We start from the raw sequence: 17,249 nt of genomic DNA, 5'->3' as shown, positions 1-17,249 counted from the left end.
CTCCTCCAGTGGTATCTGTTTTAAAAAGTTTATTTAAAAGAAAATGAGACTTACAATGAGACTTACTTCCAGCCTAACAAGCTAAAGCTGAACTGAGCACCAAAAGTCTAGATTATGACTCCTGGAAAGGTTGGGCTGGAGGCTGAAGATCTTGCAAAACTGGAAGCAGTCATATGGTTTCTTCTTATTCATAAGGTTCCTTCCACATTCCAAGCGACGATGTGGCTCCTCCTCTGTTGTGGATTCATTCAAGAACCATTAGCCCATGAATCCAAGGAAGGCTCTTTCCACAGTCCAAGCGCTGATTTTCTCAAGTGTGTATTACTCGATGACCAGCAAGGTGTGAATTCTGAGCAAAGCTCTTTCCACATTGCAAGCATTTATAAGGTTTCTCCCCAGTGTGAATACGCTGATGGACAGCAAGATTTGAAGAGTCAGCAAAGCTCTTTCCACACTGCAAGCATTTATAGGGTTTCTCCCCAGTGTGGATACGCTGATGGATAGTAAAATTTGAATTACAAGCAAAGCTCTTTCCACACTGCAAGCATTTATAAGGTTTCTCCCCAGTGTGGATACGTTGATGGATAGTAAAACATGAACGCCGAGCAAAGCTCTTTCCACAATGCAAGCATGTATAAGGTTTCTTGCCACTGTGGATACGTTGATGGACAGTAAGTTCTGACCTCGAAGCAAAGCCCATTCCACACTGCAAGCATTTATAGAGGTTCTCCTCAGTGTGGATACGATGGTGGGTAGCAAGGTTTGAACAGGCAGCAAAGCTTTTTCCGCACTGCAAGCATTTATAAGGTTTCTCGCCAGTGTGGATACGTTGATGGACAGTAAGCTCTGACCTCGAAGCAAAGCCCTTTCCACACTGCAAGCATTTATAAGGTTTCTCCCCAGTGTGGATACGTTCATGGACAGTAAGCTCTGACTTCGAAGCAAAGCCCTTTCCACATTGCAAGCATTTATAAGGTTTCTCCCCAGTGTGGATACGCTGATGGATAGTAAGTTTTGAACACTGAGTAAAGCTCTTTCCACACTGCAAGCATGTATAAGGTTTCTCCCCAGTGTGGATACGCTGATGGACAGTAAGATTTGAACACTGAGAAAAGCTCTTTCCACACTGCAAGCATTTATAAGGTTTCACCCCAGTGTGGATACGTTGATGGACAGTAAGCTCTGAACTTGAAGCAAAAGCCTTTCCGCACTGCAAGCATTTATAAGGTTTCTCCCCAGTGTGGATACGCTGATGGATAGTAAGTTTTGAACACCGAGCAAAGCTCTTTCCACACTTCAAGCATTTATAAGGTTTCACCCCAGTGTGGATACGCTGATGGACAGTAAGTTTTGAATTACAAGCAAAGCTCTTTCCACACTGCAAGCATTTATAGGGTTTCTCCCCAGTGTGGATACGCTGATGGATAGTAAAATTTGAATTACAAGCAAAGCTCTTTCCACACTGCAAGCATTTATAAGGTTTCTCCCCAGTGTGGATACGCTGATGGATAGTACGCTCTGAACTCGAAGCAAAGCCCTTTCCACACTGCAAGCATTTATAAGGTTTCTCTCCAGTGTGGATACGCTGATGGACAGTAAGCTGTGAATTCCAAGCAAAGCTCTTTCCGCACTGCAAGCATTTATAAGGTTTCTCCCCAGAGTGGATACGCTGATGGACAGTAAGGTATGAACTCGAAGCAAAGCCCTTTCCACACTCTAAGCATTTATAAGGTTTCTCCCCAGTGTGGATACGCTGGTGGCCAAAAAGGTCTTCCTTCCAAGCAAAGCTGCTTCCACCCTTCAAGCACTTATCAGGCTTCTCCCCTGTGTGGATTGTCCACCATGTATCAAACACCTGGGATTCAGCAGCCTGAGAAGCAGTGCATTCCTTCCCCCTCTTCCGTATTGTTCCAGCGTTTCTTTTCTGCTGCTTTTCAGCAAATAGGTGTTGTGGTTCACCCTTGGGCTTTTTCTGGCGAACATCAGCCGCTGCAATAAACAAAGAAAAATGCCTGGTAAGACCTTCAAGCAAAAGCGGAATCAAGTAAAGAAGGCCATTAACTTCTCTTCATAACAACAGAACCGGGATCACTTAAAGGAGAGTCAAATTCTATCCTGTATGAATCAGCTGTTGATGCTTCCTTGAAGGGTAGTTCCAGCAGAGACAAGGTAGCCCAGTGGAACCTCCATGTTTAGAGGCAGTCACTCTCTGAAGAGGGATGCTTTGGAGCTCCTCTATTTGTGAACCTTCCAGGGACTCTAGTTGACCTCCGTGTGAATCAGGAGGCTGGACTAGGGGGACCTCTAGCAAATCTTTCTGTATTCGAACGCAGAACTGACTGCGTTCACTGGACAGCCAGTTTGGAGCAGAGCTTTACACCTGGACTATGGAGACCCACTCTCAGCCCCAAACATGTCAAGCTCACCGGACTCCCCACCCCCCGAAAACTTTGGCCTCCCAAGCCCTGTGTTCTGTGGACCTGCCTGGCGAGCTGAGGTAGGTGGGGACTGGAGATTGGGCATTTCCAGTGGTGCCCCTCGTCTGGGGAATGTCCACCCCCGCCCCGTTGAAACTTGCCTGGAGCTGACCCAGCAAGGGAAAACATGTATTTCCAACTAGGCGTTAACTTCGGGGGTTATCTTTTTAGCTGTTTTAGGGTCTTCTTTAAACTTGAGTGTTTCTCAGGAGATTTCTGAGGCAACTTTGTGGCTTTTTTGCACTCTTTTTGTGTCCCTGAATTTTTAAACTGATCACTTAGCCAGTATTTAGGATTTTATTCTAGTTTTTAGTTTTGAGCTAACTTGAGCAGGTCTGTGAAGAGGCAGCATATAAATAAATTAATGTGTATTAAAGCTGAGCACTCAATAAACATTTCCCACCAATCTTAGGTACAAACCAGCCAGCATTTTGTTCCTGTTTAAACTTCTCTTTCACACTTGAGGAAGCTTTCCTGGCCATGCTCAGGCTGTTGCCTCATGAGGAATCCCTCCGTTCTCCAGCTGGTGAAATTAAGCCCAAGAGAAGTCCTATCCACTCCCACCACACAAGTCAGCAGATACCTGCTGATCCCTCTGGTTCTTCTGCGTCTTGGACAAGTGGATCTCCTGCTTCTTCCACTGGGGATATGGAATCAGGATGGAGAAGCAGAAGTCCTTTGGGGAAAGAAAGAGACCAGTGACTTCCAGACATTCTGACTCTAAGAAAGATTCAGATCTTTAAACCAGACTCGAGCGTAGACAGATCCCCCCTTTCCCTACAACTTAGAATGGGAAACCTGCAGCTGCCCAACCGAATTCCAGAGAAGCCTCAGAGGCAGGAATTCAGCAAGTGAAGCTCATGAAGACATAGAGGCAAATTTCATGCTGGCCATAATTAGAAGAGGAATAGAGGATAAAACTGCTGATATCATACTGCCCTTGTACAAATCTATGGTGAGACGACATTTGGAATACTGTGTACAGTTCTGGTCACCACACCTAAAAAAAGGATATTACAGAGCTTGAGAAGGTGCAGAAAAGAGTAACCAAAATGATTAGGGGACTAGAGCAACTGACCTATGGGGAGTGGTTTAGACACTTAGGGCTGTTTAGCTTGGAAAGAAGGCAGCTGAGGGGAGACATGATAGAGGACTATAAAATTATGAATGGTTTGGAGCGAGTGGAGAGGTTTTTCTCCCTCTCCCATAATACTAGAACGCGAGGTCATCTGTTGAAGCTGGAGGGTGACAGATTCAAAACAGATAAATAGAAGTATTTTTTCACACAACGCATACTTAAATTGTGGAACTCCCTGCCCCAGGATGTGGTGATGGCTGCCAACTAGGAAGGCTTTGAACATATATGAACATATGAAGCTGCCTTATACTGAATCAGACCCTTGGTCCATCAAAGTCAGTATTGTCTACTCAGACTGGCAGCAGCTCTCCAGGGTCTCAGGCAGGGGTCTTTCACACCACCTATCTGCCAAGTCCCTTTATTGGAGATGCCGGGGATTAAACTTGGGACTTTCTGCATACCAAGCAGATGATCTACCATTGAGCCACAGCCCCTCCCCTAAGAGGGGATTGGACATATTCATGGAGGAAGGTACATTGTTTATTCACCGATAAGGTCCTTTCTGCTCTGAAGTAGAAGGGCATCTTGGGTGTTTCTCATTCCATTGCTGGGGGAAGGCAGGACTTAACTAAGAACTTCCTGTCTCCTGATCGAGGAACACCCTCACTTCCAGTTATTCTATAGCAACTCAAGACAGGGAACAAACTTTCAACATGGATTACAAGAACAAACAGCCAAATGAGTTATAACTTGTGATAATTCAACATCTAAGTGTAAGTGCGGTATAGAGGCATCCTGCTTGTAAGTGCGTATTTGGTGAGCTTAAGCCCACCCATGGAAGATGATGCTAACATCTCCGTGCGGGCAAGATGCCCTTCTACTGCAGAGCGGAAAGGACCTCCTCAGTGAGTAAACAAGGTACCTTTCCCGCTCTGAAGGAAGGGCATCTTGATCTTGGGATGTCCAAGAGCAGTGAAGTAACAGGTGGGGAATTCAATCGTCATCATCTTCCACCACGTGCTGCAGGATGCGCCTTCCAAATGCCGCTTCGGCGGAAGCCATAGTGTTGATCCGATAATGTCTAATGAAGGTGGAGACATTGGACCAAGTGGCTGCTTTGCAAATTTCCTCAGTGGAGGCTTGTTTGAAAAGGCCGGCTGATGCGGCTGCGCTCCGCAGAGAATGGGCTGTGATGCCGGATGGTACTTGAAGGCCACTAGCCAGATAGGCTTCTTTTATGCATAGTCAAATGGTGGAACTGATGGACCGACGGGACATGCACAAACCCTTGTTGGGTGCAGAAATGGATATAAACATGAACTCTGTTTTTCTGATATTGGTGGTCCGTGATACGTATATGCAAAGGGCTCTTCGCAAGTCCAGAGAGTGCCAACTCCGTTCCTTAGGGGTGGAAGGATTGGGACAGAATGGAGATGAAGCTCCTGTGCCTGATGGAAATGGGACCCCACTTTGGTAGTGAAGGAAGGGTTAGTGCGTAAGACAACTTTATCTTTATGGAATATGCAAAGGTCTCTACGGATGGAGAGAGCACCCAATTCTGATACTCTTCTGGCCGAAGTGATGGCAACTAAAAATAAGGTTTTCATCCTCACGAACCTTAGCGGTACCTCTCTCAGAGGTTCAAAGGGACTTTTGGTCAAAGAGGATAGCACCGTGTTAAGCCTCCAAGTGGGAAAACAGTGGACCACCGGGGGGGGGGGGTGGACTGAGCAACTCCCTTGATAAAGGCTTTGATCTGAGGGTGAGATGATAAGGAGATCCCATCCAACTCTGGACACACCGACGCAATAGCAGAAACCTGTTTGCGTAATGTAGCTGCTCTGAGACCCTGCCGTGCTCCCTGTTGCAGGAAGTCCCGTAACTGAGAGAGTTTAGGAGAGTTAAATGTCTTCCATCATGTCAAAGATAAGACATTTTGGAGGACTTTCATTCATAGGGTCGCCATGAGTCGGAAGCGACTTGACGGCACTTAACACACACACACAAATGTCTTCCTGAGGCACCATTGATAGAAAGTCTTCCAGGTATATTCATAAATTTTTGTGGTGGAGGGGTGTCTGGCTTTCAGAATGGTCCCCACCACTTCCTCCGATAGGCCTAATTTTAGGAGCCTCGACCTTTCAACCTCCACGCGGTCAGCTGAAACCAGCCCGGGTCTAGATGGTTCATGGGTCCCTGCTGGAGGAGATTCCCAGATACTGGGAGCTGCCATGGAGTCTGGGTAGACAATTCCATGAGAGCCGGAAACCACAGTCGGAGTGTCCAATTGGGCACAATGAGGATCACTTCTGCCCTCTCCAATCTTATTTTCCTGATCACTTTGGGAAGGATCGGGAGCAGAGGAAAGGCATACATGAGACCTGGAGGCCACTGGCTCAGGAGAGCGTCTACTTGTTCGGCTTCTGGGTGACAGAACCGAGAGAAGAACCTTTCTACCTGTCGATTCCGAGACGAGGCAAAAAGGTCCATCATGGGTACCTTGAATCGACTGGTGATGGCTTGGAAGATCTGAGGACTCAGCATCCATTCCCCTTCCTGGATGGATTGACAACTTAGCCAATCTGCCTGGGTATTGTGGATGCCCCGGACATGCTCCGCTGTGATGGAGATGAGATGTTTCTCTGCCCATCTCATGATGTTTGATGCCTCTTGATGTAAATGGGGTGAGCGGAATCCACCCTGTTTGTTGATGTGGGCCTTGGTCGCCACATTGTCTGTGCAGATTAGTATGTGTTTTTTGGTTCTTGTAGGTTATCCGGGCTGTGTAACCGTGGTCTTGGTATTCTCTTTCCTGACGTTTCGCCAGCAGCTGTGGCAGGCATCTTCAGAGGAGTAACACTGAAGGACAGTGTCTCTCAGTGTCAAGTGTGTAGGAAGAGTAATATATAGTCAGAAAGGGGTTGGGTTGAGCTGAATCATTGTCCTGCAAAAAAGTATCAAAGGTAATGTGCTAATCATTGTCCTGTAAGTATCAAGATAATGTGCTAATGAGGGTGTGGTATGTTAATATGGAACCATTGTATCCTGAAGTGATCTGTTAATGTGTGAAATCCAAATCTAATCTGCATGGCTATTGTGGACTGTAGTCTTTGTCAGTCTGGAGGTTTTCAGGACAGGAAGCCAAGCCTTATTCATTCTTAAACTCTCTTCTTTTCTGTTAAAGTTGTGCTGATGTTTATGAATTTCAATGGCTTCTCTGTGCAATCTGACAAAATAGTTGGTAGAATTGTCCAGTCTTTCAGTGTCTTGGAATAAGACCCTGTGTCCTGTTTGTGTCAGTCCATGTTCAGCCACTGCTGATTTCTCAGGTTGACCAAGTCTGCAGTATCTTTCATGTTCTTTTATCCTTGTTTGCCTGCCACAGCTGCTGGCGAAACGTCAGGAAAGAAAATACCAAGACCACGGTTACACAGCCTGGATAACCTACAAGAACCAATGAACTCTGACCGTGAACGCCTTTGACAATATTTAGTACGTGTTCTGTATAATTTTGTGGAATTTGAGAAGGGCTAGATGGACCGCCTTGAGTTCAATAATGTTGATGTGGAGAGAGGACTCTGAGTGGCTCCAAACACCCTGTGTGAATGAACCTGCCACCGTGGCTCCCCATCCCTCGAGACTGGCATCGGTGAACACCTGTATGGGCTGTTCGTGAATGTAAGATTGTCCGGACGTCAAGTTGGTCACGTTGGTCCACCAGGAAAGGCTGTCCCTGGTAGCCGTATTCAGGGTGATGGTCTTGTTTATTTTGTGCACGATGAACAGCTGGAAAGGACGCAGAGCTGCCTAAAGCAGACGGGAGTGAAAACGAGCCCATTGGATGAGGCCTAAGCAAGATATCATTAGGCCTAACAATCTCAATAGAGTCATGAGTCGGGACGACTTTGCTGTGGACTTGGCCAGAGCCGCAATCTTGCGTGCTTTGTCAGGTGGAAGGTACACTTTGTTGGCAGTAGAATCTATTATTACTCCCAGATGTACAATCCTTTGAGTCGGATGTAGCAAGCTTTTGGTTTTGTTTATGAGGAAGCCGTGTGCCTCCAGTGCAGCGATGACTCGGTCGGTATGTTGAATGGCTAACTCGTGGGATGGGGCGCAAATGAGTATATCGTCCAAGTAAGGATGAAGTTGAATTCCTTCCTTTCTTAGCATCGCCACAATGGATACCATCACTTTGGAAAAGACACGTGGGGTGGAGGTTAGACCAAATGGTAGTGCATTGAATTGAAGATGGAGGTCCGTGTAACTGAATCTGAGAAAACGTCGATGGGACGCATGAATGGGGATGCGCATGTATGCCTCGGTTAGATCTATGGAGGTCATGAAGGTGGCAGGGCGCAGAGCCTCCACAATGGTTCTCAAGGTCTCCATGCGGAAATGCTTGGTCTGGATGAAGCAGTTGACAAATCTGAGGTCCAGGACTGCTCTCCAGTCCCCGTTCTTCTTGGGTACCGTAAAGAAAAAGGAGTAGACTCCTTGGAGACACCCCTGAACTGGCACCTCCTCTATTGCCCCTATTTGGAGAAGATGGGAAATGGCCTCCATGGTTCTTTGGTGCTTCACCAAGCTGTGGTAGTGAGGAGATGCAACAAGGCGGTCTGGAGGCTTGCGCTGAAACTCTATCAAGTAGCCTTGTTGAATCAGTTGTAAAACCCAGGCATCCGCCTGGGAGTGGCACCACTGTGGGAGGAAAAGTTGCAACCTTCCCCCCACCACAGATGTCCTGGCGTCACTGCTTATTTCCCTTGGTAAACTTGTCTGGTTTGTCCCCCCTGAATGGCTGCGCCTGGTAAAGATGGCTGAATCTGCTAAAGCGGCGAAATGATCCTCTCTGAGAGGACCACTGGGGGCATCGCTGATCCTGTCTAAACCTGGATAGGGTATGGTAGGAACGAAAGGACTGGTTATATTGGCTATAACGAGTGTCCTTTTTATGAGACTTAAGGAAGGCCCTGTTTTTGTCCTTTATTTCTGAGAACATCTTATCCAGCCTCTCTCCGAACAGCTTTCCACCCTTGAAGGGATGTGCCATTAACATGGTCTTTGCCCTATAACCAGCTGACCATGGCCTGATCCACAGTGCCCTGCGAATAGGTGTATTGGAAGCCACAGATCGAGCTGAAAAGATCACGGCATCTAGTGAGGTGTCTGCCATGAAGGAAGAGGCCTTCAATACACTAGATGGCGAACCTTTTAGAGACCAAGTGCCCAAACTGAAACCAAAAACCCACTTATTTATCGCAAAGTGCCAACACAGCTAGAAGTCCACATGGGGCTAGGGGTTGCCAGGTCCCTCTTTGCCACCTGTGGGAGGTTTCTGGGGCAGAGCCTGAGGATAGTGGGGTTTGGGGAGGGACTTCAATGCCATAGAGACCAATTGCCAAAGTGGCCATTTTCTCCAGGTGACCTGAAATAGCAGATCTCCTGCTACTACCTGGAGGTTGGCAACCCTGCATGGGTGGCCGAGCGAGGTAAAGAAAGCAGATGGAGCATAGCCCCCACCCCTTCAGTTTGGTTCTTTTTCCAACTGTTATCTTCATACGAATTAAAAAAGACTGTTATGCGGGGTGGGGCTGATGGTGGGAACAGCCCTCTGCAAGCGCTCAGAGGCACCTTCGGTTGCATGAACGAGCAGAGTGGAAACCCGGGCTAAGCGAAGGGCTTGACTCCAGCACAAACGCCAGGTGGGCCCCCGTTCAGCCCTCACCGCCAACTCCCTGTGCTGCAGTCACCAACCAGCCTGCCGCAGACGGCCACCCAGGTGTCCCACTCCCCGTCCAGCCCCGTCCTGGCTCCGCCTCTTCCAGTCCTTGGCAGAAGGCTTGTCTTCTCTTCTGGAGCGCGCAGCTGGCAACCGCGGAGAAGGCACTGGGAAGGAGCCCGGCGCTTCCCGGAGGAGCCAGGAAGGCACCGCTGGTCCCCAGCCTCCTCAGCCGGGAGAACGAACTCAGGCAAACTCTGTGCTGGGGCGACGACTTGCATGCCCACAGAGAGGGCTCTGAGTGCCACCTCTGGCACGCGTGCCATAGGTTCGCCACCACTGCTCTAGAAAGACCTTCCGCTACTTTTTTATCTGCAGTGGGTAGCAGTTGGATTAGCTTTTTAATCCATGAATTAGAAGCTCTAGCCATAAGGGCTATTGTAGTGTTAGCCTGGATGGACAGCGAAGCTGCCTCGTGAACTATTCTGGAGAGGAACTCCATTTTCCTGTCCCATTGATCTTTAATGAATCCTACTCCCTCTTCAGATAGGGGATCGGAGGATAGTAGAGCAGTAATGGGAACATCCACTAGAGGTAGCTCCAGCATATCCATAGCATAGGGAGCAATGTCATAAAGTTTCTTGGCATTGCCAGAGAACTGTTTGTTATGTAGGGGCTTTTCCCACTCTGCTCTAATAACCTTCTCAAAATATTCTGGTAAAGGGACCTAATAGTCTGGGCATCACATTGAGGAAAATACTCCTTAGAACCCTTGCGTCTGGATTTTGGCTTGGGCTTCTCAGAGGCCTCAGCCTCGCCAGATAGGTCTCATGCAAATAGAGCTGTAGCCAAAAGAGCCTGAAAATCATCAAAACAAAACAGCCTGGGCTGTTGTTCCTGCATAACCGGGAGCTCTTCGTCTGAAACAGATTCTCCCTCTTCTTGTTCGCCAATCACAGATGCCCTGTCCACCGAAGAGCAATTGTCCCTGTGGGGGCTGCTCTTGGGAATTAGGAACAACCTTCATGGCCGCTTTTGTAAGCCATTGTCTAGAAGAGGTAGCCTGACTGCAGCAGGGCTCCTCCTGTACAATATGTGAGGCATTAGAAGACCCAGGGGAAGACTGCAGGCTATGTGGGCACCCCTGAACAAAAAGACTGAAAACAACCTGGAGGTTGGCAACCCTGCTGGTACGGAAGAAAAAGTGCCTGCAGCCTCTAAAAACCCCTCTCAAATGAATGGTCTATCATTTCTGATACTTGTTCAAAGGTGGGATGCTTGGGGGGGGCCCTTCTTGCAAAGGGGGGGTACTTTACCCTCTGGAGGCTTGGAAGTATCCGACGCCATTTGAGCGACAGGGGATCTGTCGAGGACTTTGGAGGTCAAAGCAGAGCCCTGTTTAAGATGGCGCTTGTGGCTGCTGCCTTTTTCCCCCCGCCATTTAGTTTCACTTTTTTAGAAGCTTTCCCAGTTGTTTGGGAAGGCGGAGAAGGCTTGTCGGTCTCCCTGTCCGATAGACCGCCGGGGCAGCTAAAGGCAGGGGCCGATTTCAGAGCAAGATCTTGATCTGCATCAGATAGGAGTTCTATCTCCTCTGGTGCTTCTGCTCCGGTGGACATTTTTATTGCAGCGTCGTATATCACGGCTGCATGCAGCCCCCACTGTTTCGTTGGTAATTGTAAACCACTCACTCGCTCACTCTGAGACAAGAGAGAGGGAGGGGGAGAACAGAGGGGGGAAAATAAGAGGAGAACTGTTACTCTAAGCCTATTTCCCTGACTGTCCTAGCACAGCTATGGTTGGCTTGCCTGTCCCCAGCAAAGGCAGGTGAAGAACTGGAAGTGAGGGCGTTCCTCGATCAGGAGACAGGAAGTTCTTAGTTAAGTCCTGCCTTCCCCTAGCAATGGAATGAGAAACACCCAAGATCAAGATGCCCTTCCTTCAGAGCGGGAAAAGGGGTATTCATGGCTATTAGTTAAAATGGATACTAGTCATGCTACATACCTATTCTCTCCAGGATCAGAGGAGCATGCCTATTCTGTTAGGTGCTGTGGAGCACAGGCAGGAGGGTGCTGCTGCAGTCGTCTTGCTTGTGGCACCTGGTTGGCCACTGTGTGAACAGACTGCTGGACTTGACGGGCCTTGGTCTGATCCAGCAGGGCCTTTCTTATGTTCTTACAGAGCCAAACCTCACCTGCTGAAATCCCGGTCTCTCTTTAATTTGTTACCTCAGGGCTGCACCACCTCATTTGACTGACTCTGTGAGCCATACCTAGGCCTATTCAGTATGTTGTCTTGACAACAATGCTAGTAAGAATATTGTAGCAAGGAACAGCAGCGACCCCGAAGCTACTTCGGTTGCTTAATCCTGACTTCTCCAGAGGTTGAAATATAGCAAGATTTTCTGCTCTCCTATTATATAATTAATATTGGAAACGTATAAATATGAGGGCAGAAAGGTAGGAAAGTCCGATCTCTGAGTCTTCGTGTGGACTAGGAGGTTCTCAGAAGAGACCTGGTTTCATTTGTCTATCTACTTACTTATATGCTATTCTAGATACTGTGAATCAGATTCTTTAACTATATTTGTATAATTTATCAGAACTTCCGCAATTCTTCTGCCACTCAATTGCCAAAGGAATATTGTATTTTGAAACCTCAATTATCTCAACTTATTAACATAAAAAACAGGTATTTATCAACAAACAATGGGAACAGCTCCTCTTCGCTGTCAAGACAAATAACGCTAGACAATTTTGGGCCCAGATTGTTGGTACAACACGCACTGACTCTCCTTCAGCCTCTTTTATCTCCCCAGGACGCTGGCTTCAATATTTTTCTTCTGTATTTCAAGAAGTTTCCCTATGCTCTAATGAGCTTCCTAATTTACAACAGGCCAATCTTCCTGAGTGGCCCCTGGTTACTCCTGAAGAAATCATCACTTTAATCAAGCAATTAAAAACAAATCCTGGCCCTGATGGATTTATATCTGAGATCTTGAAAGTTGAGCCAGAATGGTGGGCCCTCCTCCTTGCTTCCCTCTTCACCTTAGTAAATAAAACTGGTCAAATCCCCGCCGCTTGGCGTAATGCAACTATTGTTCCCATTTATTAAAAAAAGGTCCTTATCACAATCCTTCCAATTATAGACCTATAAATTTATTATCTATAATTGGGAAATTATATGCCAAAGTTTTGTAACTTAAACTCACTAATTGGATTTCACTCTTTAAAATCTTAGGCCCTGAACAAATCACATTTAGCCAAGGTAAATCTCCCCTTGATCACTGTATCCTTCTTTTCCACCTTATAAATAAATATGTCAAAAGAAAGAAAGGTAAGCTTTTTGTTGCATTCTTAGATCTAAAAGGGGCATTTGATTCTGTTTTGGGAACTTTATTCTGGAAGAAACTTGATCGGTTGATCCCAGATAAGAGACTACTATTCCTTATAAAGAGATTATATTCGGACACATCTTGCCAAGTAAGATGCTCTTCCTCTGGAAGACTTACCCCAACGATATTAATTAATAAAGGGGTGAAACAGGGGTGTATATTGGGGCCTCACCTCTTTAACCTTTTTAAAAATGATGTTGCCCCTTTTTTGTCCTCAGTTGATGGCCACAGACCCAGATTAGGAACTGTACATATACCCCTATTTCTTTTATCTTCCTCCCGTGTGGGGCTGAAATGCTTATTATATTGCTGTTGCGATTATTGTGTAGCCAACCATCTAGAGTTAAATTATGAAAAGTCCAAAATAATGGTTTTCTCCAAATCTTGGAAGGTTTTTTACTGGAAAATTAAGGGTCATTCCTTAGAACAGGTCAGATTCTTTAAATATCTTGGGGTTCACTACCAATATAACGCTACTTGGACTCATCACAGGAAAAAGGTCATTAACATCGCCAAATTTCTAAATTTTATTTTTCTGGAAGAGGAAATCAGTACATTCCAGCGGCTTTAATGCCAAAATAGGGACACAGTTACTTTATGGTGCCCCTATATGGATCCAAGCAGCTGATAAATTTATAGAACAGCCCCAATCATATTTTCTAAGGAAAATTTTTGGTGTACCATCATGTGTTCCCTAAGCAACTCTTTACCTAGAATGTGGACAGAATCTAATGATAACTAAAATGTGGCTTATTACTATCAAATATTGGCTTCGCCTCCTGTTCGACTCAGATCCTTCTAGCTATGACTTTCAATTTCTCTTAGACTCTAATGACTTGAATTGGATCACTTATATAGAATCAAAAATCAGGTCTCTCGGCATTACTATAGACTCCCTTCTTCTAGTTTCTGAATCTGCGGCCTTTTCAGTTATAAGAGCGAATTTATTTCCATCTGAACTCCATTTATTATATGAGTCTGCAATTAAGACATGTTCACCTCTTTATCATGGAATATTTCCTAAATCTGGTGAAACTGCTATGTATTTATATCAACTGTATACTCCAGCCGTCCACAGGGCTTTTTCTCTAGCCAGATTTAATGTATTACCATCAGCCTTATTAACTGGTTGTTATACTGGTGTTCCCCTCCCCGACAGATTGTGCCTTGCTCTAATGAAGAGATTGAAACTATCCAACATGTTCTCCTCTGGTGCCCCTTTTGTCAAATGTTACGATTAAAACTCCTATACTCGGATAAATGTTTGATATGCCAATAAAGGTATCTAAACTGAACTAAATCAGACTTCTTTAACTGTTATATTTTAAGTTTTGGATTTTAAGACTACTAAGTATATAGAACTTGCTTGTATTATTGAATACACTTTTAAGACTTTACAATACATGCATATACACATATTATATTGAAGTTATACAATAAAAATACTTCTGTAAGTTATTTAAGTTGTGTCCTGCTCATTATCTGAATAAGGTAACATACCACTTCTCAGAAAGGGGTCAATTCTAAGAGCAGAATCACTGAAAGGCATTGACCTACTTCACGGCTAGCCTTGGCCATTCAGGTCAGAGCTGGGGTCCTTCTTAGAAGGACCGGTTTCTGCCTTCAGCATCTCTTAATCAAGGGAAATGAGCACCTTACCCAGGGAGGCCACATTCTGATAATTGTCCGCCATGACTTCCTTGTGAAGCCTTCTTTGGTCCAGATCCAGCAGGCCCCACTCCTCCTCAGAGAAATGAACGGATACCTCCTGAAAGGTCACCAGACCCTGAAAAGATAAAGAAGAAACTCTTCTGCCATCACAGTTAATCTTAACAGCTCTTCCCCTTCGTAAGGGCATTCCAAAAGGACAATAATTAGATGTTTGATTTCAGGGTTCAAACTTCCATCAGACATTTTCATTTTCTATTCAGTGAGTAGCGGAGATAGCAGCCGAGGGAAAGAGGAAGAGGGAGATTCTCCCCGGCCTAGGGAGGGTGCGGGGAGACACCCAAAGGCCCCTTCCACAGTTCCACACTTACCCGATCTGGCTGCACAGAAGCCGCTTTTTCTCCATCATGATTCTCCATCATAGGTTTTATGGCCTCACCTGGAAGGATAAGGAGGTCAATAGAATGCGTTCTATACTTTCCAAATACTTTGCATTATACTTTCTTGGCAGGGGAACTAGATTCTCTCTCTCTTGGCTCGTGATCACAATTGCCGCTGCATCCTCATTTCACATATCCTTTTTGCCTCCAACCTTTTGCCAAATCTTGTCTTGGTCCTGTTATCATATACTACTGTCTGTTTGTCTGATGGGTCAGAATTAACAGAATTTAGAATGAAGAACTCTGCAACGCAAGAAACAGGAAGTGCTAAAGAATGGCAGAAAAGCAGCTACCAAATCCCAGAATTTCCTTGCATGTGGCAAGACTATCAGGTCCTACAGGAAAAGGCAGCCTTGCTCTTGTTGAAGGACCAGCCGTTACCCTCTTGACGGTACTGAGACAACACAGTGGCAGATGTCACCGATGCGCCTTCTTTATTCTATCTGCATGCCTTCTTTGACGTTTCACCCCCAGTCTACAGTCTTAGCCTAAGTGCTTTAATTAGCCTTACGAGGATTCTATGCTGTTAAATTCAAAGATTCTTATCCAATCTAATACTGTTATACTATCTTTTAATCCACTGCTTATTGATTGTGTTTCTTTTTATCATACATATATTCTGCCTTGAGTCCCAGTTACAAAGTCAGAGCAGAAAAGAAAATAAAGTTAGCATTATTAACAATTCCATTTATTACACTCTACTATTAGATTTTTATCCCACTCTTTCCCCACCAAAACAAGGCTCACGGTGGCTTACAACATGTAAACAAAAACATCAGTATATAAACGTGCACAGTAATTCCAATATAAAATTAAATAATATGAATAAAAACACAATACAATAACAAATCCCCAAATTTATAAAACCTGGCTGATGATGGCCCCTTATATCAGAATCCACCTCATAAAAATTGATTAAACTACCATTTTTTACAACAAATCGGGGGTCGAAATAAACCACACAAAACGGATAACAAAGTCTGGATAAGAATCATGTGAGATGGTGACTGAGGTGGAGGCCAGCAAAATAAAGTCAGGGTGGGTTCAGGAAGTGGTCCCAACGAATGGCCCGCCTTGGTATAGAACCATCACTGTCCTCAACCATAAGCCTGGTGGAACATCTCTGTCCTGCAAACCCCGTGAAACTGAGCCACGTGTCTCAAGGCTCGGATCTCCCTAGACAGAGAGTTCTACCAGGTGAGGGCCACCACCACAAAGGCTCTGGCCCTGGTTTAGGACGGTCAAACAATCTTTGGACCAGGGTCCACTAGGAGATTATCTCCTGACGAGCATAACACCCTCTAAGGGGTATATCGTGAGAGGTAGTTCCTCAAATATGGGGGGGGGGGTGTCCCAGGCTGTTTAGGGCTTTAAAAGTAAGCACCAGCATCTTGAATTTGATCCGGTAAACAATCTGGAGCAAATACAGCTGATGCAGCACCACTCATATGTGTGCTATCCACGAGGTCCCTGTAAGGACCCATCGAGCTGCATCGTATTGCTATTGACAATAATAACAGAATATTATATTCACTAAGAATGAGGAGACCAGGGGTGTCATACTGCCAAACATGGGTATTTACAGAATGATCCAAGATCATCTTTTGACAAAACATCACCTACGCTGGCATTTTACACCCAGTCAGATACAACATAGCCTTAAAACCACTGACTGCCACCTTCCACCACCATCCTTCTCCGATTTATCAACTCTAGATGCACCTCTTCGCCCTGTTTATAATTGCATAGCTGCTGGGTTCAGTTTATTTATAGTCATTTGACCAGCAAGTATCAGTACATAACTGCATAGCAAAAAGCCCTTCACTTAAAAGTACTGGAAGTTATTAAGGGATAAGAGCTCATGAAAACCTTTCAGTTTCTATGTCTTTCTATTGGCCCAATGATCTATTTTCCCAATTTTTAGACATTAACCATCATAGTTTGAGTTTGGAGGCATCTTTGTCCTCAACTCCCTTACTGTATTTGTCCAATTATCCTGCAGTGATTTTAAATCAATTCTAGGTTTCTACATGAAAGGATGGAGTGGAGCATCTTTCCCGCGCAAGAGCAGGGGGCATCAGAGCAGCCCCCCTACTCCCAAGGAGGCCATCCATTGGGCATGAACCCCTTTTGATCTTACTTGGAAAGGTTGCTCCGTGGTAACGCGCCATCCTCTCCTGCACCTGAAACAGAAGTGGGGATCCATGAAAGGCGAGGCTGGTGAGAAAAGAATGAGGGGTTCCAAAAAGCTGGGGCAACCCGTGTCAATTTCGAAGGGATCTGGGATATTACCATATGCTCCCCCACACTACTATTCTCACCTGCTGGTCCTGATTCTTGTCCTCAGCCTGGCTCAGGAGGAAGCCTTCTGCCAGGGCCACTGCCTGAGAACAGGTCTCTGGCCCACATTCCCTGACCCAGCTCTCCATCTCTGGGGGCAGGACGGCCAGGAACTGCTCCAGGATCACCA

General features: G+C 45.8%; 1 protein-coding gene across 1 annotated transcript; it reads right to left on the bottom strand.

The window, feature by feature from the left end:
- Nucleotides 1-385: 385 nt before the first annotated feature.
- On the bottom strand, nt 386-17,208 carry LOC130473776 (zinc finger protein ZFP2-like; the record flags this gene model as incomplete). Its single annotated transcript, XM_056845373.1, has 8 exons — nt 17,101-17,208; nt 16,920-16,962; nt 14,711-14,778; nt 10,969-10,977; nt 7,174-7,362; nt 3,042-3,153; nt 1,023-1,989; nt 386-683 (listed from the first exon to the last, which is right to left on the bottom strand). Coding segments are annotated over exons 1-8 (1,794 nt in total), but the record flags the coding sequence as incomplete, so codon positions are not given.
- Nucleotides 17,209-17,249: the final 41 nt, after the last annotated feature.

The sequence above is a fragment of the Euleptes europaea genome, chromosome 1, assembly GCF_029931775.1.
Source record: "Euleptes europaea isolate rEulEur1 chromosome 1, rEulEur1.hap1, whole genome shotgun sequence".
NCBI lineage: Eukaryota > Metazoa > Chordata > Lepidosauria > Squamata > Sphaerodactylidae > Euleptes > Euleptes europaea.
This window is presented reverse-complemented; position numbering and strand designations above follow the sequence as displayed.